This window comes from Lampetra fluviatilis, chromosome 22 (genome assembly GCF_964198595.1).
Source record: "Lampetra fluviatilis chromosome 22, kcLamFluv1.1, whole genome shotgun sequence".
Taxonomy (NCBI): Eukaryota; Metazoa; Chordata; class Hyperoartia; order Petromyzontiformes; family Petromyzontidae; genus Lampetra; species Lampetra fluviatilis.
Genome location: NC_136296.1, coordinates 13603398 through 13628299, shown reverse-complemented (window position 1 = coordinate 13628299; position 24902 = coordinate 13603398). Strand labels below are relative to the sequence as shown.

The following is a 24902-nucleotide window of genomic DNA, read 5'->3' as shown; positions in this document are numbered from 1 at the left end:
ACGTGATGCATCATAATCCTCACGGAATAGTTAGACTAACCGAGTCGGTCAATGATATCAATTGTAATTCGATCAAACGACGAATGGATGCACGATCTGGTGAATGAGTGGGTTAATTACTCCGTGAATGAATAAGCTGGTAGAGATAGAAAATGTTTCATTTAGTGAATGAACGAGTTTATGAATGCGCAAGTGGAAGAATGAATATGCTGGTGAATGAATGAGTTCTGGAACAAAGTTGTAATGTTACACGTGCTTGTGAATTTTAAATGGAGAGAACGCCTACCTCAGGGTCACACCGTGCTCTCCACATACTCGCACACAGGATGAAACCTCAAACCGTTTCTGCAAAATACGTTTATTGGAACACATCCCATCCCGATGGCAGTATCCTGTCCAGACACATCCCAGCTCGGGACAGTCCCAAGAAGTGTGCCCAGCACGTGTGGTGCACTGGGCAGCACCGAGGGCAGCCCCCAGAGTCGCTGCTCCTGCAAGGTGCCACCGGCCCAGTGCCACGGAGGGGCTTGCAGAGCACACGAGCGGATGCGCTATCATGGCGAAACGGGCACATTCTCACCAAAGATCATCTATTCGGGTTTAGTTTGTTGCTCTTCAGCCGCACCTCCGATTCGTGCAATTGGCTACATATGCATGTTGAACTTCTTTCGCACTATACGTTGCCAACTGTGCTAATTGGAGGTGTGCGAGGGAAACTAAACACAAAAAGCAGTTATTTCGCATGGATGGTGCAAAAGAAGTTCATCGTACATACCACACGTGTCATTTTACGTCGACTGCCACTGCACGCGAAAGTCTGGCTCCACACATAGCGCAGCTCCACAAAGACAACAGTTCCACGTGGAGGATTGCTCCATTAAGACCCGAGGTCAAATAATTATAATAACCAATTGCTATCACTGTAAATAATTGTAATGTTATCTAACAATGCTATAATTGTAATTATAATTGACCACAGCTCTGGTTCCACGTAGAGCCTGTGTGTGGAGCCGCTCCAGGTGGAGCGTGGATGCACTGCTCACATGAGCGTGGGCTCAGGGCCGTGCGTTGTTGAAGCGCACGGATCTCACCACCCTGGCTGGCACACTGCCCAGCCCAGCTCCAGGTCGACTCAGAGCCTCCTCCTCCCAACTATCACCCTCGCCATCACAGCTTCGCTGGTAAGAAAACGCAAGTGCTGGAGAAACGGTGGCAAGGTCATGGTGCCAGGAGTACGGGATAGCGAGTTCGTAAAATTTACTGGGTGGTGTGGGTCAGTATCATCAAGTTCGAGACCGAGCTATGCTCACGCCTGCAACTGGTGTCACAAGCTCTCCCCGTCTCCATCCGTGCTTGTTTCCGTGGGCCTCCGTGTTCCTGACGCGGGGTCCCGTGGGTCCCCTGGCAGGGCCCCCCCCCCCATGCTTGTCACACAATGACAGGCGCGAGCGAGCGGAAGAGGCGAGTGACGCAGCTCTGCAGCATCTCCCGCAGAACCTCATCCTCCTCCTCGTTCCCCTCGGCACACTCGGCACGCTGAGGACAAGGAAAAATTAGCTAGAAAGAGAGCGTTACATGAACACACACAATCCACTATCCCAGGCATCTCACTTGTCGGTACCAGTTGAGGAGGTGTGTCCTCAAGTAGTTCCAATGGATTTGACCACTAACAGTGATTCAATGTCATAACCTTTTGAAACGAGTGGGTTACTGTATATTCACTCACACAAGTGGCCTCGTGACCCACAGAAAGGTGAGAAGGGTGAGACTCACACACATGGCCCCGTTACCCACAAGGAATCAGAGGGGTGAGACTCACACACGTGTCCAGGGAGACGTTGACCGTGCGTCCGTCCACGCTCACCGAGAGGGCATCCCCAGCCTGCGACAGCGACACCGAGTCCTCTCCGAACATGTCGCTGTGTGGGGGTGGCACACAGCTCTGGTTAAACTGAACCACAAAGTCAAAAATAACTGAACCATGGCATACCACAACCGAAGCACATGGAGTGAGTAGCGCTCATAGCACCACGGGTCGCAGGCCACACACCTAAGCATGGTGAGGACCCTCTGCAGGAACACGGCGCTGTGCGTCTTCTCAGGTGGTCCATGGTGCGGAACTGCACACGGCAGAGGGTGGTCAGAGTCAAGACCAGCACTACCAGCACCTCCACCCCCCCCCCCCCCCCCATTACTGCTGGTGCGCCCCTCCCACCGACACGGCACCGGCTGCGTGCCCATATGATGGGCTGTTACCTTTGCAGAGCTTAGGGTTGGATTGAACTTCCAGTACTACCGTGACGACGGCGTCGGCGTACATATCACTCACGGGGTTGGCGACCCACTGCAGACGATACACAGGGCACACGCACAGTACCCGAATGCAGCGCATACAGCTACATACAGATACACAATTATACAAGCAAGGGAACACTAAGCATACACACACAATACACACACGGATACACACAGCACAGGCATCCCAGATTGTTATTGCAAGTTCTGTTAGTGAGCACCTTATTCAGGCTGGTATGACACAAGGGGGTGGTGTGAGCAGTACTACACCCTGCTGCCTTTGTCTTTCAAGTGCCGATGTATACACCACACCATGTTCTCATTTGAGTCGACCTAGGGGAGGCCCAGGACTGATCCAGATAAGCGTTACTGGTGTTGGCAGTGAGCGGGATTCGAACTCGGAACACTGGATTCATAGGGCAGAGTGTTAACCACTTTCACTACACAAAGCACACAACAATACATGCTTGGCCACACATAACACAGGCATAGTACACAAACACAATGCACGTACATACACGGGCACAAACATGATGCACACAGCACAAACACAGCACTGCAAAAACTCAGCATTTAGCACATGTAACTACACACAGCACATTCAAAGTGGTTAACACTCTGCCCACATTCAAAGTACACACACACACAATGTACAGTACTCAAATACAGCACACATGGGACATCAGGTGGGAGGGGGTTTGGGGGGCTCAGGGGGAGGGGCTAGAGGGCTTTGGGAGAATGTCACCTCCAGGACCACCATGCCAGGCTCCTGGATGATGGTGACGGCACGGAACACAAGCAGCGCTGGCTTGTCCCCAACCTCCACCTCCTCCACGTCGCCTGCACACACACGGGTTACACAGGCACACATCATATATACACCACGTTACACAGGCACACACACAAACCGCGTTACACAGGCACACAGACAGCATGGTCGTGTGGTAAGGGTGAGCATGATGAGGTTGAGAGCAGCGGTGTGGTGAGGTGAGCGTGGTGAGGGTGAGTATGGTGAGGGTGAGTGTGGTACCAGCAAGCGTCTGGAGGTGATGGGCCAGCAGTGTGAGAGGCCCCGTGTACGGCACCGCCTGGCACTGGGTCACATGGCTCATCGTCAGCTCCGTGTAATCTGAATCACAACACAACAACTCATCACCTCTTCCTCCTCACCATCCTCTCCTTTACCCTCCTTCTTACCTCCAGTTAACCTCAGATCCATACTGACTCCATCACTGGTATCAATGGTGGGGGGCAGAGAGGGGTTGTGTGAGTGCGTGAGGGATAGCGTGGTATGTATGTTGAACTTCTTTTGCACCATATGTAGCGAACCATGCTAATCGGGGCTGGTGGCAGTAGGGGGGCAGGGTGAGCTCACTGGACAGGTCGTTGGGGGCCAGGATGTGGTAGTTGAAGTTCCTCTTCACCAGAATCCCTGAAATCCTCTGCCCCTGCTCGGCCTTTCTCACCGCCAGCATTCCCATCACCTGGGGAGGGCGGCAGCAGCACACTGTGACCCACGACACCACGCGTGCTACAGCCCCACCGCTGTTCGGCACGTGACGAGTAAAGCGTCATAATTCAGGGTCACAATTAAGGTCCCGAATCGATTTCATTTGGCTCCTCTCCATCGTCCATCTCATTTCTCATTATCACAGCGGTCAAGATCAAGATGTAATCAAGCCCACAGCCATCAATGCCACCAATACACCTCCTGCTACCAACGACTTCTGCTTTCCACCAGATCCCACAGTTGCTGCACAATCGACATTCAGAAATCTCCACGATCTGCCCTGACAGTCTCCCACCATCTGCTATTAGGCCTTCCCTGAGCCGGCAGACTCGTGGAGGCCGTTCCAATGCAACGGAACAACTGACCTTGGCAAGCTTCTCTCCGCGGAAGTGCAGCGCGACGGCTTCGGTGTTGCGTGGGTTGTGAACCTCCATCGACACCTCCTTGTTGTCCTCGTACTCACGGATGATGGCCGCCTTGAGCCGCCCCATCTCGTTCTGCTCCCCGTGCACCAACACCTGCGCTCAACCCACCCGACGATAGCGACTACAGTCACAGAATGTCACCCACGACAACCAACCACGTATTCATACGCAGCCAGTCACCCACAACTATCAATCACGACCACAACCGCAACCACAACCATAGCCACAACTAGAGTAATCTGCAACTGTCGGTCATGACCATCAGCAGGCAACCATAGCCACAGCCACCACACGCCACCTCCACACGTGGAGCAGATACACGTCTTCACTCCAATACAACCACAGCTACACGTGTCCCCATGTCCCAGTGCCTCTCTGTCTGCATGTCTCCCTCTCTCTGTGTACCCGTGCCTCTGTCCCCATGCCTGCCATGTCCCCGCTTCCAAGTCCACATTCCCCCACGTCCCCCCATGTCCTCGCATACCACGTGTGGGGGTTTGAGTGCGCGGATGAACTCGCTCGTCTGCTGGTAGTCTGTGTGCGCCGAGAACGAGATGTAGTCCACCGACATCTTGAGTGGCAGCTTGAGGCCGGACATGGTCATGATCTCCTCAGGTTCCGACATGATGTGCTGAGGTCACATGGCACACAGTGGCGTTAAGACACCGGCGACAGGGCAACAGGGCAGGGTCGCAGGGAAGGCAGAGGATGTGTGACAGCAGTGGGCAGGAGTGGAGGAGTCCAGGGTAGCCAAAAACAAATGTAGTTTAGGGGTTTAGGTTAGAGGTAAATAGTCGGCTTTAGGGTTAGGCATAGTTTAAACCATATCACATTCCACTTGTTTATTCAGGATGGTCCTGTTAACTTTTCACAGGAGGGAGCAACAATTGTTGCGTCTCAAGAATTTAGTAATTTGCAAGTATTTTTTTTATTTTGGCAAATGTGGACCATGACACTGGCACACATTGGTCTACTCTTCCTTGAATGACGTTACGATCTTTAACATCCACTGTGAAGCAGACAGTGCATATCTATGATTAATACACCCAAACCATTAGCCAGGGTGGCCGTTTGTTCAAACCGTGCGTTCAAACTACAAGCAAGCGGCACACGTACTTATGCTTGACCACGTCACCAACCTGGTTAGGGGTCATGGTGAGATACAGGCACGCACGATGTGTAAGCGTTAGGGATTATGTGTATACACTGGGGGGCCTGTGTATGGGAAGCGGCACCTTGGCGAGCGTGCCCTCCACGCAGTAGCCGGCGATGATGACACCGTTACGTTTATCCGTGCACCAACTCTCAAAGAGCTCGCGTGAAAGCCCGCTCTGCATCATCCCCGGGGAGGCCATCACCACACTGGGCCCGATGTCATCAAAGTGATCCATGCTCTGTGTACGCGCACCATAAGACCACCGCACAAGGTTACGCAGCCCGACACATATCCACGCAGCTCAAAACGAACCCAAGCAGCTCCACACAGCTCCATGTGACAGCACATTGCTCGACACTGCTCCACGTGACCCAATGACCCCACGCGACCACGCATCGCATCACGCAATCTCACGTGAGCCTTCACTCACACCTTGAGGTTGCTGATGTGCTTGAAGACGAACGGGTTGCTGATGCTGATCTGCTTGCGGATCTTATCGTTCATGGCGTGCACATACGTCTGGTACACGGCCATGCACTTCTTGGCAAGGGAGGAGGCATAGTAGATGGGGATGTCGTGCAGCTCCGGGTGGTTCCCCCAATATTCGTCTGCGTGCAGCAGCACAGCGCAGGGCAGGACACATTAGACAGTAGAAACAGCACAGCACATAACACCACACAGCACAGCAGAGGACACAGCACAGGAAAAATCAAAGAAAGATGCACAGCAAAGAGGATAGGACATATCAGCAGCTGTATAAATACAGCACCAATAGCTGTGAGTCCATTCACTAAATGTTCATCAACTCAAGCCCATGACCCATGTGCTGTGAATGTCCACCCTTGACTGACTATGGCAGGAGGATCAATCAGTGTCACTGTGTGGTGGTAGCGGTGATGCAGGAGTGCTGTGTAGTGTTGGCAGTGCTGCCAGTGACACGGCGCCAGCGGCCATGACGCTAGCGCTCCGTGCTCTCACCCAGGATGAGCAGCAACTCCTGCGCCCGTCCTAGCGCGAAGACGGGGATGAGGCAGCGCCCCCCACGATTCACGATGTCCTGCACTGTGTTACAGAAGCGCGCCTCGCGCTCCTCGCGCTTCTCATGGATGTGAGTCCCGTACGTTGACTCCTGAGTAACGATGCACACAACAACAACACGTGTGTGTTACTACGATCATCACTACAGCAACGACATGTGCCACTACCACCACCGTCACCACAAGGTGTCACCATCCAAGACAAAGTTCCCCCGTGTAGCCTTAGCAGACTTTTGGGGCAAGTGCTGTAAGTACCACCTATGAAGGCCGGCACGGCACACGAGTGGGTGGCCAGTACCACGCCCAGCCCCCTTTGTCTCCCTCGTGGCGATATTTACACACTGCACCAGGTATTCATTTGAGTCCGAGTCAACCTGCGGGAGGCCCAGGACAAGTTAAGATAGTCGTCACTGGTGTTGGCCGTGAGCGAGAACCAAACCCAGGTCGTTGGGTTCGTAGCACCGCGCACTAACCTCTCCACTATCGCTCCCCGTACCATCACCATAGTAATTATCACTGTGTCACAACCACCACAAGTGTAACCACAGCACGTGACACCAACTACACAGCCGCACCATGCGGCACTACAAAACTACACCCGTCTCGACCTCCATATATCACTATCACCACACGCAGACAGCATCACCACCATACATCACACACACACCTATCACTCCCAGGCCACATGCTCACTCCTGCACCCGATATTGAGTTAAACTGAGGCACAGGTAGCGAGCGGTAAGTAATTCACTGTGTGGTGAGCGACAGCTGTAGTGGTGAGGGAGTAGTGAGTGTCACTCACGATGATGAGGATGTCAGGTTTGACACTGGGGATCTCGGCGGCCATGAGATGTCGGTCTTCCTGACGCGAGAAGTCACCTGTGTACAGCACCTACAACAACAACAACAACTCACCATCACAATAGCACAACAGCAATATATCAAAAACAATTCAACAACATAACAAAACTCAACAATATAACATTAACACATCAATACCACAATATTAGAAATGCACAATCACGGCAACAACACAGCAATACAAAAACCAACAACCCAACCACAACAACATCTTGTTCTGTGCCACAGCGAGTCTCACTGTGGAGCTGAGGCTCGCTTCGCAGCTGGGCTTGCCCGGCTGGTGGTGCGTGTGCGTTTGAGACGCCACACCCCTTGCTCACCTTCACTCCCGCGATCTCGATCATGAACATGGCGGCGCCCAGCACGTGCCCCGCGTTGTAGCACCAGAACTTGACGCCGGCCACCTCCTTCACCTCATGGAAGTTGATGGTCTCGATCTTGTCCATGCTGTCCTCCAGGTCCTGCTCCGTGTACAGCATGTCGTCGGCCGAGATGTTACTGGGAGCGGCAGAATGCACGCACGCACGTCACTCATGTCATCATCATCATCACAAGCCATTATCTATCCACTACTGGATAAAGGCCTGCCCATGCTGTCGCCATCCCCCATGGTACAGTGTTGTTACCATGCATCTCACTCCTGCACATGAACTATAGTAATCTCATCTGTCAAGCTCCACGGTGATCATCTTCTTAGACGTGTTCTTATTTTTGGTTCACATTTGGCTTCCAGCACCCAAGAGAGCATGGGTTCGAATTTGAGTTTCAGTCACCCGTGAAAAAGGGGGTTTGTCAAGTGCAGGCAAGTCTCAGTCCTGTCACCAATGACTGCACACTGTAAAGGAGACTGTTTGGATAAGAGTAGACTGCTGTGCTGGGTTATGGTTGGGGTAAGAGACCTCACATATAGAGGAGCCCTCTTTCTAAGCTGTGTCCATCTCGACTGGGCCAGCCAATGGGGGGACTGCACGGCCCGTCACTCACTCCGCGTCATTATCACAAACAACCAAGCACCTCACCTGACTTTGACGAAGTCGGACAGCAGCCAGCGGTAGATAGCCTTGGTGGCGTGGGTCATGAAAGTCCTGCCCTTAAAGCTGGTCTTCTGCAGGAACCACGGCAGGGCCCCACAGTGATCCAGGTGGAAGCTACGCTCACACACAGAGGTCGAGGGTTGGTGTGACAGCAGTGGCTAAAAGCGCCACTGGTGCCACAAGGCTCACTGGCTTGCCAGCGAGCCCATTTGCTCAAGCATGAGCCTGTCTGCTCATCCATGTGCATGTCTGCTCACCTGTATGCATGTCTGCAAACTTCTCTATCCAATTTATGTCTGCTCAATCCTTTTCCGGCCCCCTTCACCCATCTGCATCTGCCCATGTGCAATAGCCTTTTGACCATCTACCTGTCCATCTGTCTGTTTATGTGCTCGCCCATGCTCACTGGCTGATGAGCAGGAGGTCGATTTCGGCGGGGTCGATGATGTCAATGTAGGGCAGTGCGTCCATTCCGTCCAGTCCCGGGTGGATCCCACAGTCCAGCTGACACCACATGGAGGGGGCACACAGACACCGCACTCTCATAACATGCGCCCGAGCCAAACAGTTCACCACCTGGCCTCCTGGCCAGATGCTTTCAACAGCAATGCGCTCGTTTGGCCGACATTTAAATGATTGTGTAGGAACTTTGCTGTGACCAAATCAGGTTTTATCTTGGATCGTGTTAGGATGGGTGACCGCCTTGTATAAAAGAGGTATGCTGCTGCAGTTAGCTTTATTGTGGGGCAATGTGGTCCAATCCATTATTGTACTGTAAAATGCTTCAACGTCTATGCTCCCCGTATTCACCAACCCGCACCGACCAGCCTTATTAAGTGGGGTCAAATAATGCCCATGACCAACACAGCGTAGGAAGGTCCTCTTTCGGCAGTGCACTGACAAGACAGCTGCATGTGTACATGCTCTAGTAACACAATGCGTCCCAGCAGCAGCAGCAGGCAAGGGGCCCGACTCGGCTCGGAGACATTTAATGGCGACACCGGTCCAGGGTTTGCTTTCTGAAACAAATGTCGAGAGAAAACACGTTGGTCCGAAGGGCCGATGGGCAGATGGGCATGAGTTTATAAAAGAGACACGCAGACGTTCGCGACTGCTGTTAAATTCTGATGATTGTTCTCGAAAGGCACGAACATCGATCGAGTGGAGATGCGCGCGAAGGACACTGCGAGCCTCACCATGATTTTCCTTCCCTTGAACTCGAGGATGATGCAGGACCTCCCGACCTCCTGCCCCGCGCCTCTGTAACGACAAGCGCAGCGTCAGCCCCGAGCGGTGGCCTCCTGTCTCGCCGGGCGGCGGTGGCTGTGCCGCTTGCAATCCAGCGCAATGATGGCGAGGGTTGATGTGTGGTGCCACAGCGACGGGGCCGCTCTGCCGAGCCAGGGAGCCGCCCGGCTTCCACCGCCGCACTGCCCCCCATCACCCCCCCCACATAAACACGCACCCGCACCCACGTAGGGCCTCGTGGTCGGGTCACCTACCCTGAGTTTTCACCCGAGGGCCCCCTAGGGGGGTTACCCCACGGTTTCTCAGGGCCAGGGAATTGGACAGGACCCTTCCCAGGCCAAGTAACACTGCGGCGCCGTGGGCGGATTTGAGATCGCACGACCACGGCGAGCTCAGAGAGCCCCGCAGTTAGAAACGCATACAAACACAAACACGGGTCAGCAGGGTAGATAGCTGGGATCAGGACCTGGGACGACTGATTGGTCGAAAGGTCAAAGGCCGGCGGGATCGCAAAAGAGCGGGAAATCCTAGGCTCAGGATTGGTCGAGAGACCAAGGCGGTCGGGACGGGGGCGCCTAGCCTTTGATGTGAATAGTTTAAAAGAAAACGCAGGGGCAGTAGGGAAGTCTCTTCTTCTGGAGTTTGGACACGGAGTCGGCGACAAAGGAGTCATCGGGCGAGCCGCTAGATTGTCTGCAGGACGATCTGAGCGCCGCAAGGTCACCAGGGACTACAGACGGTATCGTGTTGCGCGCCTTACAACACCTCAGAGCGGAGAGTAGGATCCGTGGGAGAGGGTTAGTTCGGGGTAAGGACGAGTAGGAAAGCGGTTTAGCAGAGAGCGCGGCATAGAGTAGGGCTGCACGCCACCAAAGAGTGGGTTAGGAGCGCCTTGCTGGCCCGTACACACACACGGGTGGCTCGGTGGGTTAACAAGGGCTAATAAAATCTCGAGCGTAGGAACGGAACCGTGTTGTTGGGTGTTTTTGAACGTGGTATTAGCGTGCACTGCATTTGCGGGTGTGTGGTCGTTGTATGCGTGAAGGCCGTGGTCTCTGTACGATTGTGCGGGTACGGAGGTGTGTGGGTTAACGCCCGGGGTTAGCACTTTTGTGTGTTGGCGTGACTACGCAGCCGTGTGAGAGGAGAATCGTCCTTGTACGATACTTGTGTTGACGTGCACGCGTGAGTGGGGGAGGGGACGAGTCGTCGTGTCGGCATGTGCCCCGCTTGCGTGTGCTCGTTACTTGCGTAAAGTGCGGCGCGGTGGTGGACCCCTGACCCCCGACCCCGCGGCTCGAGCGCGTAATCGGCTGCGCATTGTTGTACGGTTTGTCTCGCGCGCACGGCGGCGGCTTGAGTCGTTGTGTCGGCGTGTGCCCCGCTTGCGTGTGCTCGTTACTTGCGTAAGCTCTCGGCGTGCGTAATCGGCGTACCCCAGGTGCGCGATCATAACGCGAGTAGTCAGGGGTAAGTGTAGTGCTGCGGCTCGCCTCGGGGGAGCGCTGCGCAGAGCGGCGCGAGGGTGGGTGTCGCGTGTGTTCACTCCGTGTGTGATACGGGTGCGCATTGGTAACGTGGGTATTCGACGTGGAGGCGAGTGCCGCCCAGGGCTGTAGACGGGCGCACGCTCGCAGCGTGCGAGAGCTGTATGTAGCGGCGTAAAGAGGGGGAGTATGGCGTTCGATTGATGATGCCGTGCGCACGTATGCTTGCAGCGTGGGAGCGCTGCGTGAAGCCGTATGGGTAAGGGCGTCGCGTTCGAAGGCCGGCGAAACCCTAGCGGGTATTAGGGAGGTGGGGTAACAAACGGAATAGGGGATGATGGAGGGAGGGACCACGGGGGCTAGCGACCCCCACAGATGCATCGCACAAATGTGAACTCCATTCCCGTGGACGTCGAGGGGGTGCCAAACCCTGGCTCGACAGAAGGCAGTACAGCAAGTGGACTAATCGCCGTCGGTTTCCATCCGTACAGCGACAGTTTCCACCTTTATCCAGGTGCTCCAGTTTCCTCCCACGTGTATAACGCACACATTATTAATTGGTTAAACACGCCTCGATACAACAAACACCCCAATGTAGCAGGGCCCTTCCTATCCTGGCTAAATAAGTCAAATCAAGATGAGCGCTCACGTCGAGACATGGGAGCTTCTCACCAGAGCTGCTGCCTGTAACTTGGGACCTCGTGAGTAAAACCAGGAGCCCCAGCCAGGAGCAGCGGGGGCTGCTCCTGGCTGGGGCAGGAGGAGCACCAGCTGGGGCAGGAGGAGCACCAGCTGGGGCAGGAGGAGCACCAGCTGGGGCAGGAGGAGCACCAGCTGGGGCAGGAGGAGCACCAGCTGGGGCAGGAGGAGCACCAGCTGGGGCCGGGCACTCACAGGGGACGGATGAGCAGCTGGTCGCTCTCCTCCGCCGGCACGGCCGCGTCCGCCTTCTTGGTCGCCATGCCGTCGACTCCTTTCACTGCCGGGGCAAAGGTCGACCTGGCTCGCCACTTCCACCGTCAATCGATTGGACGCCATGTTGCGTAGGGCCCCGTGTCGACTGTCGATGACGTCAACATCCGTTGCTCAATCCCCACCCAAGATGGCCAAACGGTGTCCATAGCAACTGCGTCCCGGTGTCTCAACTCGCCGCAATCTCCAACTCGCGTTGTTTACCAAGGAAAGCCTCAACGAGTCTCGCTCGGCTCTTTCAGGAGGTTGCTCAGTTTTCACTCGGAGGCGACGATGGCTATTGGCACACGATGGCCTCATATCGCGTATTACGTGACAGGATCGTTAATGTCGTTGAGGGGTGGGTCCGGTGCAGACGAGGTGTAGGTAGACGAGGTGAGATACGAGGTGAGTGGCGTGAGGTGTGGGTGAGTTACAGACGAGCTGTCAGTGAGGTGAGCACACTGTGCTCGTCTCACCAGGTCCCTGGCTCGGGGCTACCCTCTTCCTATGGAGATGGGGGCGAGTGAAAGAACGAGCGAGTGGTGGAATGAACAAGGGCCACAGGCCCCATGTCTGGAAAGGAACCGAGAGAACGCGGCGGAGTAAAAACACGAATCCTTTATTGACGAGACGAGAACCGGCCGAGACACACACCTGGTCATTCCTAGCGGAGACTTTGGAATGGGATCATCGCGAGTGGAGGGAGGAGCGAGCGCGCTGCCTTCATCCGAGGGCAGTGGCGTTAACGCCATCACTGCCACGATCATAGAAAACCGGTCCGAGGTCAAACACAAATCTGCAGCAATGAGACAATGCTTCATTGCAGCCTCAATGAAACCTCAACAAAATGCCGACCCCCTGGGACCACGACCAGGGCCTAATTTTTCACCGAATATTTTCCAGGTCACCGATAGACGAGAGAAGGCAGGCGACTGGGAGCCACATCCTTCACGAGAGGTATCCTGGATGTGGTGAGACATTCCATGGGTCGCCGGCCTGGAGAGACCCAGCTCAAATCAATCCATGGGCCATCGAGAGGTTCCTCGTCCCAGCGCCTAACCCAAACTTATTACCCCACCAGCCTGGTCTGGGTTTTTAAACCTCACTTCATGGGAGCGTTTTCCACGGAAATGGGCTGCGGTGTTTGAGCGACATGAGGGTAGCGACAAACGGAGTCTGCGGAGTGAAAACTCCATCCATTCAAACGCAAGGCAGGCAAAATACACTCAAATTACAATTTACTGGAGGAAATGTGATGTAGATACAAATGACCAATTACTTTAACGTGTGTAATTTAGATACCAATTACAAATGTAATTAAATTACATATTTACATTACATGTAATTTAGAAATGTTCCATCTCTGCCCGACAGGCCGTAATGTACCGCATGGACACACTCGCGCCACACGAACACCACGCAGATACCAGACACCACTCAACCGGCATACACCACACACGGACGCCTAACACACACCACAGCCTCCCTGTAAAAACTCGGGTGAGGGTTCGCCCCAGCACTGTGCCAGGCTGGAACCGCACAGCCAACAATGCCACGGACTTGAACACAGGCTTTCCTCGTGAGGCTCACGTTTGGCCTGAGGCATCTGTTCAATTATCATCAGAAACCCGAGTAATTAAACCTTGTGGTGAATACTTGGCACAGACACCGACTTGCCAGGAAGGCTCAACTGCTTATCAGGGTTACAGGGAGTGGGCATGGGGTCAGGGGGTACGAGATCACAGGCCAGAAGGCAACAAGAATTCTATGCCAGCCCAGGTAAACGATCACAGGGAGACAGAGCGGAGAGCTTACACTGCTTGGCGTAGATAAAGTGGCGATGACAGCGTAGGGTTTATGAGATACATTACAAACCGTTAGCCCGCATCTCACAGTCTGCACTCACGGCGACACACAGGGGACGCACGGGGAGACAAGGGGCAAAGGGGTGTTGGGTGACCCCGACGCATCAACCGCCAAGGCTCTCCTGAGCAAGGTGCCTGGACCCTGCACTAACCCTGTGAAGGCTCCCACCGACATCGTGACTCCTCGGCATCAGGAATCAGCTAACGCTTCCACAACGCACGGACGCAGCCATTCAAAAACTTTGCGCGCGCAGCCTCAATGCAAAATGGATGCCTCACGATGGTCAACGGTTTGCCTGGACCCTTGTGTGTGTGCACGACTGTCAATTCGACCTCTGCTCCCTCCTGCCTCCTCCCCCCTCGTGGCTGAGCACCTGCACAAACCGCACGCTCACATCATGCCTCTGTACGGGCCCTCTTCTCTTTTTGTCGCACCTCCCCATCGCTTACTCTCTCCCCTTCCTCCTCCCCATCCACGGATGACTCCAGCTTGTGCTTGTTGCTCTCCTGGAGGGGGCTGGCAGGAATAGCAGCACTAGCAGCAGGGCAGCCAGGCCGCAGGGTGAACGTCACGATGAGGCACGTCATGTTGTCACAGCCGGTGCCGTCGCCAGTGTTGTCTGGAGCCAGGCACTGGTCCAGCAGCTTATGGAGCATGGCGCAGACAGATACACACACAAACGCATGGGTGAGCGAAGGATGGCAAGCTTGCTAAGAGTGTGCCTTGTTGAGTGTAAGGGGAATGTGTGTATTTAAACAATTATGTGTTTGTGCACGCGCGTGTAGAGGCAGGGTACACACACCTCGTCCGTGATGGCCGATAGAGTCAGCAGGTTCCCTTGAGCATCGCGCCGGTGCAGGCGCTCGGACACAAAATCAACGACTTCCTGACTGCTCAGCACATTCCTGGCAGCATCCACATCAACAAAAAACATCAGCAACAAGCACTAACATCAAACGACACAAATATCATACATTAACATACAGTAACATCAATACATACCACCACTAGTGCACACTACCATCAAGAGCACTAGCACACACGCAGCAATACACAGCATCAGAATATGTATTACTGGAGGAACCCGATGAGCTATTAAGCTCTTTTTCACAAATGTCCAGTCGGGGCGGGTCAGAAAGTTACAAACCCCACACCTCCTGTCGTTGTTTTTGGCACGATGGATTTTCATGGTATGCTACTGCTGCTACGTAATTGTACACGCATGCGCACACATGCAGACGTGCGCACACACATGGCAAAGATCCCTCCGTATAGCCTTAACAGACTTTTGTAGCAAGTGCTGTTTGCGAGCACCTATGTAGGCCGCCACAACACAGTCGGGAATGGGTGGCCAGGACTTTTTGGTACTTATTTGAGGCTGAGTCGACCTAGCCCAGTACCGGTTTAGATAATCGTCACTGGTGTTGGCCATGAATGGGAATCGAACTCAGGTACATAGCGCATTGCTCTAACCACTACACCCACACGCGCGCATGCCAGTGCCGTTTACCAGATGCCATCGCAGGCAATGACCATAAACTCGTGCTCCTCCGTCAGCGTGAGGCTCCGTACGTCTGGCAGTGCCGAGATCATCTGCTTCTCTGGGGGCAGCAGGGCGTTCTGCTTGTAGAAGTGGTCCCCTACACCAACACAGCGACACATTCAAACAGATCTCCTGTGGATCCTCAGACTGCTGGGGCGAGTGCTATTAGTGAGTACCTATTAATACCACAATTGCCAAGAAGTTATGGTGAGGCACACCATATGACACACTATGACATACGTTGCAGAAAATTTTAAGAACTTACCAAAAAAGGCATTTTTTGTCTGTCTGTGTGTGGCCAAAACTTGCGAAGGATTTGGCTCGCGAACCGTGGGGTACACGGTTTTACAAAGTACACAGGTAGCACGCCATAAGCCCCGTGCGGATCCAGCGCTATTCCGATTTCACGTCCGTCACATTTAAAGTAGTTTAATTAGCGATTTAGTGCTGTTTTGGGTTATTAATTTCTTGCATAGCACGTGCTCGACCCTACCAACTCGCAGGCATTTGGTGGGGGGGGGGCCCTACCAAGTCACACGCGTTCCGTGGGGGTGAGAGGGGAATTCTCTTTCATGTGGATACTGCACAAGGTAACACACAGACTTGCAGCTCCCTTCAAACATTTATTACCATGACTGTTGACTCATTATAAATTGCCTTTTATAGGCAAGATTTCATGACAGGGATGAAGCAATGTTTATGAAGAATAGCCTTTTTACACGCTTTCTTTTAACTCACTGTTGTTGTCGTATCCTCAAATCTTGTAACTCAATTTTAACCCACTTCCCAATGTGGTATCGACTGCAAACTTGGTATACTTATGTCATATTGATGACAATACTATATTCTATCATAAAAAAAATAATTTAAACATTATTTTTTATATGTTATGTTTCGGCTTGGGTCTAATTGTCCACGGTCAACTGACGTTGGCTGTAATTGGCCACGGTGCCTTACGTTGTGGCAAGCTTCGGGGCCACTTCCTGGAGTCGTGGAGTTCTGCCATTACTAGTACATTTCATAAAAGCGTGTTTTTTAAAAAGTTTTTAAAAATATTACTTATTCTGTACTCGAGGCATAAGCAATATCACTTACTGCACAGGGGCAAACCAATATTCTCAATTACGTCTTCATTCTATATTTACACTTGGCCCCTCAGTACGGGGTTGAGCAGTGACGTTATGTTAATTAGGCTTGATTGGTGCGCACCTGCTCATAGTTACAGGTGGGTGAGGTTCGTTTTGTATTTGTCGACTTTCATTAATTTGCCGCTCTTGCTCCTGGCAAATGTTTACACCAAAATGGCAGAACACCCTCGCAGTCGCTCCTAATTACTTACTTATTATACACGCGTGCATTTCCCCTCTCCCTTGCTTCTTTCGCTAAAGTCACGCACATAGAAAACTATTATTTACAAACTTATTTAGTCTATATAAAAGTTAGAGTGTGCGTGCGAGTCCATATGTGTGTGCGTTGTGTCTGTGCGAGTCCGTGTGTGTGTGACAGTCGCTGTGTTTGTGTACATCCATGTGTGTGTGTGCGGTGTGTTTAAGTCGATGTGTGTGTAAGTCCATGTGTGTGTGCGTAGTTCCATGTGCGTGTGAGTATGTATGTGTGTTAAAGTCGATATGTTTGTGTGTTAGTCGGTGTGTGTGTGTGCCCATGTGTGTCAGTCAATGTGTGCGTTTGTAAGTCGACATGTGTTTGTGTAAGTCGACATGTGTTTGTGTGTGGGTCGATGTGTGTCAGTTGATGTGTGTGTGTGTTGGTCCATGTGTGCGTGTGTGGCTCTATGTGCGTGAGTCGATGTGTGTTTGTGTGTGAGTCTATGTGTGTAAGTCGATGTGTGTGTTTTTGTCCATGTGTGAGTGAGTCGATATATGTGTGTGGGTCGATGTATGTGTGTGTGAAAGTCCATGTATGTGTGTGAGTCCATGTGTGTGAGTCCATGTGTGTGTGTCTAAGTCTATGTGTGTGTGGGTCGATGTGTGTGTGTTTAAGTCCATTAGTGTGTGTGTGCAAGTCGATGTGTGCAAGTCGATGTGTGTGTGTGGGGTGCGGTGGTGGAGCGGTTAGCGCGCTGCGCTACGAACTCGGCGACCCGAGTTTGATTCCCACTCACGGCCAACACCCAGTGACGATTATCTGACCCAGTCCTGATCCTCCCCTAGGTAGACTCAGCCTCAAATGAGTACCTGGTGCAATGTGTAAACATTGCCATTGAAAGTCGCTGTGTGTGTGTGTACGCGCGCAAGTCGATGTGTGTGTGTGTGAGTCGATGTATATGTGTGTAAATGGATGCATTTACGTGTGTGGGTCCATGTCTGTGTGTGTAAGTTGATGTGTCTTTTTCACCCAGGCAATGCCGGGTACTTCCCGCGAGTCCCCTATATAGCCTTAACAGACTGTTGGGGTAAGTGCTGTTACCGAGCACCTATGAAGGCCAGCACGATGCACGAGGGGATGGGTGGCGAGCACCACGCCCGGCCGCCTTAGCCTCCCCAGTGCCGATAATTTTACACACCGCAGGTACTCATTTGATGCGGAGTCGACCTAGAGAAGACCCCGGTTCAGATAATTGTCACTGGTGTTGGCCGTGGTTGCCGGGTTCGTAGCGCAGCACTCGAACCATACACGACCACTCCCCAACGAGTGCAGCACACACACAAGCACAGGCACACCATAACAGTTGGCTCAGTGGTAGAGCAGCTCACAATTGGAAGACTGCGAGTTCAAACCCTGTTTGGGAGGTGACTCAGCCTATCACATTGCGAGATTTTAAAAAATCTATCATTTTCTGGGAAAGTCAAAAGTGGTTGTTCTATGGAGATACCCCTGCCATGAGAATGTGGAATTTTCACCGCTGGCTGAAGACTGTAAACAGATGAGCACCGCCTCAATGCTCAAATGAGCAGGAAATAACTTTGACCTTGCGTAACACAAACACCACAACTCGCACACAGCAACATGCACATAAGGTACCATACCACACATTGAATCACATAAGGGGGCTTCGTTTTTTGGGGGCCCATACCGATGGCACGAGAGAGGTTGAGCCCCCCATTGACTCGCCCATCCATCGTCACTTTGCCCCCCGCCGCACAGATTCTCTCCAGCTCGGCCTGGTCCTCAGGTTTGTGGTCGGACGACATCTCCACCGCCTTGCCGCCGGCGCCGCTCACCACGCAACGCGAGTCTCCTGCGTTCGCCACCACGAGTTGCGACCCACGCAACAGCGCCACCACTGCCGTGGTGCCGCTGTCGCAGCCAGGCTGGGAGAAAGCAAAACATAGAAACGTCGTGACACAAACGGTGACAAAAAGGCACGGCACCGTCGTGATGGTGCCATTACAGCCAGGCTGGGAGACAGCATAGAACAGGACAGGTTTCCCTCTCTTTATGCGGGTTAGGTTTCCGTGATTTCACGTAAATGCAGTTAACCTACTTCTACCCTAAATTCGTTACATGTGGTTTGAAGTCACTCAGATGTGGCTATACAGTCAGACGTGGGACATTGTTGTTGTACTGTATGCACCAAGCAGGCAGCTGTCCGGTGTGGGGCATTATGGGTCGGGTGACGGAGTTCGTTTTATGCTATTTGGGTTCATGCGCCTCTTTTTGGAATGCATCTCCCGCATAAAACCCACAGTGACATCATCGCCATAGTGCCGCTATCACAGCCAGGCTGGGAGATATATGCAGTGACACAAACACTCAACCGTCACTGTCGTGCCACTATACAAATGTTGCAGTCCACGATAAACAAGAACAAGGACATTGTTGCTGCCAATATTGTTTCAGTAAAATTGCTCCAATCAACTTGAGCTTAGGACCCAAGGCTCATTGTGAGAGGAGCTTCCCAGGCCACCTTGGGCTGGACACCATCCCGAGGCCATAAGAGCCCCTGGGTCTCCTTGATTGGAAATCTCCTCGGTCCCCTTGAGCCCTTGTCACCTCCTCCCTGATTTCCATTCCTGGGATCCCAACGTCCTCTTCATCAGGATCCTCTTCATCCTCGCTCTCCTCCTCACTCTCCTCCTCCTCGCTCTCCTCCTCTTCCTCGCTGCAGCTCTCATCCTCACTGTCCTCATCCTGTGACACACGTACAGACACAGACGCTCACTCTCACGTATAGACATGGCCACTCGCCCTCGTCATTGGCTCCCCATCACTCCCCTCGTCTCACCTCGTCGCTGCTCGCTTTGTCCGCGTCCGAGTCGTCGTCGCTGTCCTCAAAGAACACCGGCTTGGTGGCGGAGCGGGCGCTCCGAGCGGCCGCGCCGGCACCCTTCTTGATTGCTGCCGACGATGATGGTGCAGCCGGCGGTGCTGCCGATGTGCCCGATCGGTCGTCCGTTGACGCGGCGGTGCTTCCCCCACCGCCACTGCTTTCCGAACGGCCGGCACTACCCCCCGGGGACGCGTCTGCTGCGCCTGCCGGTTCTGGTGCCGATTTTTCCGGGACGCCGTTGCCGCCAGCGGCGGCACCGTGGGGTTTCCCGTCGGACGGCGCTTCCTTCCCGGCCTCCCCGGGGCAGCTGCTGCCCTCCCCGTTGAGACCGTCGTGCTCTGGCTTGGGAGGGATGCCCTTGCGTGCCCGGGCGGCGCTGCCACCCTGGCCGTAGCGCCGCAGCAGCTCCTCCATCGTCATCGTGGCCTCTTCATGGAGGAGGGCAGCCTCCTCGTTATCAACTGGGGAAGGGCCAGAGTGAGACACGGACGCGTATGGGCACTTACACACGCAATTCCATACTCTCCACATATATACGACCACGTATCACACCATACGCACTCCACTCATATACGTAATCTCGATACTTCACCACTCATCTACACCATGCAAGCAGGAATTACACCGTACACTTCACTTTAATATATTATATGCAATAAACCTCCGATTAGCATGGTTGGTTATGTGCGGTGTGCAAGAAGTTCAACATACATACACACCCACTTCAGTATAATACACGCTTCATACAGGCACTCACACATGCAGTACTCGCTCTTCACTTACATTTTTCCTTCACACGGGTGCTCACACATACAGCACTACTCATACACAAACACAAACCGAACACATTCGTCAATAAAACTGTAGTCTTAAAAGGAAAAATAGGTGACATGTCAAGCAATGTCCCTTTATAACACGTAATTACCACCATCCTCACATCACCACAATGCACCTCACCCTCAGACCCTTCTTACCATCGTCCTCGTCGGCCATTTCAGTGCCACCCTTCCCCGTGTCGTGCACGGCCATGGCCTTGAGCTCTCGGATGACGGCAGCGTCTGTGAGACGCGCGTCCAGTGCCAGGAACGCGTCCTTGAGCGCCTGCAGACAGCGACATTCTCAGTTACACGGCAGTGACCCCGAGTTCCTGTGTCCCCTTCCCCTCATGTTCTCTTGCTCCCGTGTCCCCGTGTCCCCTTGTCCCCTTGTCCCCTTCCCCTCATGTTCTCTTGCTCCTGTGTCTCCGTGTCCCCGTGTTGCCACGTCTCTGTCTCGTACCCCACGTCTCTGTGTCTCCGGTTCCTCATGTCCCCGTGTCCCAATGTCCCATGCCTTGTGTTTTTTCACTTCTCCATTTCACTGTCACCATGTGTTCATATTCCTGTGTCCCTGTACCCCATATCCCATGCTCCCAACCCCCCTTGTCTCGTGTGTGTGTGTCTCTCACCTTGTGCAGCTTGCCGTCCCTGTACGCCGCTTGCTCCTTGATGACATCCGGTAGGTACTTGGCACAATACTGTGCCACCTCGGCACCTGCGCAAGACGCAATCACACACCAGGAGGTGCTGCTGAAGCCCTGCGTCTCGCGTCACCGTCAGAACCACCCCCTCCCCCACCACCACCGTTCGTGCCTCCAATCCTTACCTCCGTGGCCGTCGTAGACAGCAAAGAGCGCCGTCTCAGAGTCCAGGTCCGGCAGGCAGCTGTGCGCGTCCTGTGAGGCGCGCATCCCGGGCACACGGACACCACCCACCAATATAACAACACACACCCCGTCCATACTGCCCACCACCACCACCACCGACACAGGCTAATACCATGGCTACTGCAACACACCCCACAACCCGGCACATCAACACACCCCATTAACGTGCACCGCTAACACACACATCGAAACCATCTACACGTTTCTCGATACATTAATTAATTGTAATATATAGAGGAAAGCATCGTGCCCCACAGAAAATGTGGTCGGATCCTCCTGAAACAACCACTCGCGACTCGGCGAGGCTTTCCTGGGTAAACAATCTGAAGAATAGTAAACATAAAAGACACGAACCACCACCTAAACTCGCACACTAACGCGCTAACATGACATTAATTACAGCACACGCCGTCAACACATCATTAGCATACCTTACCAACATAACGCATCACAATGTTCACAACTGATACCATCAACACACACGGAGCAGCATGAACACACCAACAATAACCACGAAACACATCGCGGCAAACCCCCTGTGAAGGCGCCATACGCACACACAGCACGAGCACCCCCCCCCCCCCATTACCACACCACGAGCACAGGGGACCCAGAGGGGACCCCGCCAGAGGGGACCCCGCGAGACCCCCTGGCTGATCTCGCAGACTTAGACCCCCAGGGCTCCCCACGTCCCCCAGGGCCCCCCACGTCCCCCAGGGCCCCCACGTCCCCCAGGGCCCCCCATGTCCCCCCACGACCCCCCATGTCCCCCCACGACCCCCCATGTCCCCCCACGACCCCCCGGGCTCCCCACGTCCCCCAGGACTCCCCACGTCCCCCAGGGCTCCCCACGTCCCCCAGGGCTCCCCACGTCCCCCAGGGCCCCCCACGACCCCCAGGGCTCCCCACGTCCCCCAGGGCCCCCCACGTCCCCCAGGGCCCCCCACGTCCCCCACGTCCCCCAGGGCCCCCCATGTCCCCCCACGACCCCCCATGTCCCCCCATGTCCCCCCACGTCCCCCAGGGCCCCCCACGACCCCCAGGGCTCCCCACGTCCCCCAGGGCCCCCCACGTCCCCCAGGGCCCCCCACGTCCCCCAGGGCCCCCACGTCCCCCAGGGCCCCCCATGTCCCCCCACGACCCCCCATGTCCCCCCATGTCCCCCCACGACCCCCCGGGCTCCCCACGTCCCCCAGGACTCCCCACGTCCCCCAGGGCTCCCCACGTCCCCCAGGGCCCCCCACGACCCCCAGGGCTCCCCACGTCCCCCAGGGCCCCCCACGTCCCCCAGGGCCCCCCACGTCCCCCAGGGCCCCCACGTCCCCCAGGGCCCCCACGTCCCCCAGGGCCCCCCATGTCCCCCCACGACCCCCCATGTCCCCCCATGTCCCCCCACGACCCCCCGGGCTCCCCACGTCCCCCAGGACTCCCCATGTCCCCCAGGGCTCGTCACGTCCCCCAGGGCCCCCCACGTCCCCCAGGGCTCCCCACGTCTCCCAGGGCCCCCCACGATCCTCAGGGCCCCCCACGTCCCCCAGGACCCCCCATGTCCCCCAGGGCTCCCCACGCCTCCCAGGGCTCGTCACGTCCCCCAGGGCCCCCCACGTCCCCCAGGGCTCCCCACGTCCCCCAGGCCCCCACATGTCCCCCAGGGCTCCCCACGCCCCCCAGGGCTCGTCACGTCCCCCAGGGCCCCCCATGTCCCCCAGGGCTCCCCACGGGCTCCCCACGCCCCCCAGGGCTCGTCACGTCCCCCAGGGTCCCACTTACCTCCATGGCGACGCGCCATCCCTGCATGGCCGAGACGCCGAAGGAGAGGCGGCCCGAGCTGCGCTCCCACGACTCCTTCTCCACGTTGGGCTGCGTCAGGTAGGCGCCCATGGCGGCGGCACGGAGACCGAGGGGGGGACTTGGGGGGTCCGGAGCGGGGCTCCCTGGTCGCGGTGCACGTGGCCGCTCCTCGGTACGGGGCCACAAAGCCGAGGCGGCGGCGGCGGAGAAGGAGGAGGCGGCGGTGGGATCAGGACGTGACGTCACTTCTTCTAAAGGGCGTCACGCGGTGTCTGGATTTGGTTCCATGACGTCATGACACGTGAGGAATCAGTATCGCGACGTCACGCTGTGGCAATAGCCGGTGGTGACGTCAAATGTGTCATGCGAAATGACGTAGCCGTCCCCAAAGGTGTTGGGGGGAGCGAGTGGGCGACACGTCAACAGGTCCACGCCCTCACGTGCAAGGCGGCGGTGGTCAAGGCACAACTCTGCAACGTGGAGATGCCTCCACTAGGGGGCGCCTCCACTAGGGGGCGCCTCCACTAGGGGGCGCCTCCACTAGGGGGCGCCTCCACTAGGGGGCGCCTCCACTAGGGGGCGCCTCCACTAGGGGGCGCCTCCACTAGGGGGCGCCTCCACTAGGAGATGCCTCCACTAGGGGGCGACTCCACGTGGGGCGCCTCCACCAGGAGCTGTATTGGTTCTTTCGGTAAAGTCACGTAGAAGAAAATTTTCTTGCTGTGGATTTCACACCTGATGATGATTGCGTGACTGTACCGAAAGAACCAATAATATAAATCCCTGCAGTCACGAAAACGTTAAATCAAAATGTATGTGGAGCTGGTTGAAACTCTGGTGAAGAACTACGGCACAATGGGCTGTAGGATGTCCCTCAAAGTCCATGTCCTTGATGCTCATCTTGATAAATTCAAGGAGAACATGGGAGCGTACTCGGAGGAGCTAAGCGAGCGCTTCCACTAGGATATACTGGACTGTGAACGCCGCTACCAAGGACAGTACAACGAGAACATGATGGGAGACTACATTTGGGGGCTGAATCATGAAAGTGATTTCCAGTATGATCGTAAATCGCGAAAAATTACTCACTTCTTAATCTTTTGTAGTAATTTTTGGATTACTTTAGTATAAACACATGTTAATTTGGATCCATATTTTTTTCTGACTTTGTGAACGAAAAGAGACACATTCGCCCGTTTTCTCATTAAAAATAGGTCAATTTCTAAATATCACTGTCCTGGTCACAAAAGCAAAGTTTGTGGGGAATAATAGCAATTTTCTATACTTGTTAGGCATAAGCAATTACGAAATAACACTTACTACCCAGGAACAAAAATTGTATGACATAGTGATATCAGAGACCCAGATCGAGAAGTCATCATGTGCGGCTAAAGTCGTTGATACAATCGAACCTCCTCGCCAGCGCGTACGAGCCTTACAGCTGCTGCTGCTACAGGGTAGAACACGCGGCGACTTCCGAGATCTGCCCTCACGGTCTCCCACCACCCGCTGAGGTCCTGGCCCTTGGTCGCTGGGCACGTGGAGACCGCTCCAATGCCCGTCTCGGCAACGGGCCCTCACCCATCCTGCACGGGTCCCACCCAGCGCGGCCGTTTGTCGCATCTCCAACTCACCGGCCGTGTCTTCTTGCGGGCTTCTGCATGGATTCTGGCACCCGTCTCAAAACACCTGTATTCCTCAAATGCCATTTGTTCTATATACACTCAAACTCACCTATCCTCTCTTACAAAGTGGTGTC

At 54.7% G+C, this 24902-nt stretch overlaps 2 protein-coding genes across 2 annotated transcripts; both read right to left on the bottom strand.

Annotated features, from left to right (window-relative positions):
* Positions 1-342: 342 nt before the first annotated feature.
* Positions 343-12035, bottom strand: CPSF3 (cleavage and polyadenylation specific factor 3). The gene is made up of 18 exons (XM_078866576.1): positions 11948-12035; positions 9515-9578; positions 8725-8822; positions 8304-8432; positions 7605-7782; positions 7226-7315; positions 6365-6515; positions 5819-5994; positions 5466-5624; positions 4715-4861; positions 4171-4323; positions 3671-3779; positions 3326-3424; positions 3041-3135; positions 2257-2344; positions 2051-2120; positions 1820-1919; positions 343-1536 (listed from the first exon to the last, which is right to left on the bottom strand). The coding sequence occupies exons 1-18, from the start codon at positions 12013-12015 to the stop codon at positions 1429-1431; spliced, it is 2082 nt and encodes a 693-aa protein (XP_078722702.1). The 5' UTR covers positions 12016-12035; the 3' UTR covers positions 343-1428.
* A 1193-nt stretch (positions 12036-13228) lies between these two features.
* On the bottom strand, positions 13229-23401 carry PPM1G (protein phosphatase, Mg2+/Mn2+ dependent 1G). The gene is made up of 10 exons (XM_078866575.1): positions 23123-23401; positions 21292-21361; positions 21095-21180; positions 20622-20748; positions 19603-20108; positions 19371-19508; positions 18451-18688; positions 15384-15513; positions 14676-14778; positions 13229-14517 (listed from the first exon to the last, which is right to left on the bottom strand). The coding sequence occupies exons 1-10, from the start codon at positions 23231-23233 to the stop codon at positions 14269-14271; spliced, it is 1758 nt and encodes a 585-aa protein (XP_078722701.1). The 5' UTR covers positions 23234-23401; the 3' UTR covers positions 13229-14268.
* Positions 23402-24902: the final 1501 nt, after the last annotated feature.

Excerpts from the sequence above, each read along its gene's own strand:
- PPM1G (XM_078866575.1), bottom strand. The coding sequence starts at position 23,233 with ATGGGCGCCTACCTGACGCAGCCCAACGTGGAGAAGGAGTCGTGGGAG. Across the intron at positions 20,109-20,621 it reads AATGGCCGACGAGGACGATG|TTGATAACGAGGAGGCTGCC; the intron begins GTAAGAAGGGTC and ends GCCCTTCCCCAG. Across the intron at positions 15,514-18,450 it reads CAACCTCTCTCGTGCCATCG|GGGACCACTTCTACAAGCAG; the intron begins GTATGGGCCCCC and ends GTGTTGGTGTAG.
- CPSF3 (XM_078866576.1), bottom strand. The coding sequence starts at position 12,015 with ATGGCGACCAAGAAGGCGGACGCGGCCGTGCCGGCGGAGGAGAGCGAC. Across the intron at positions 4,862-5,465 it reads TGGAGGGCACGCTCGCCAAG|CACATCATGTCGGAACCTGA; the intron begins GTGCCGCTTCCC and ends ATGTGACCTCAG. Across the intron at positions 1,920-2,050 it reads AGGGTCCTCACCATGCTTAG|CGACATGTTCGGAGAGGACT; the intron begins GTGTGTGGCCTG and ends ACCCCCACACAG.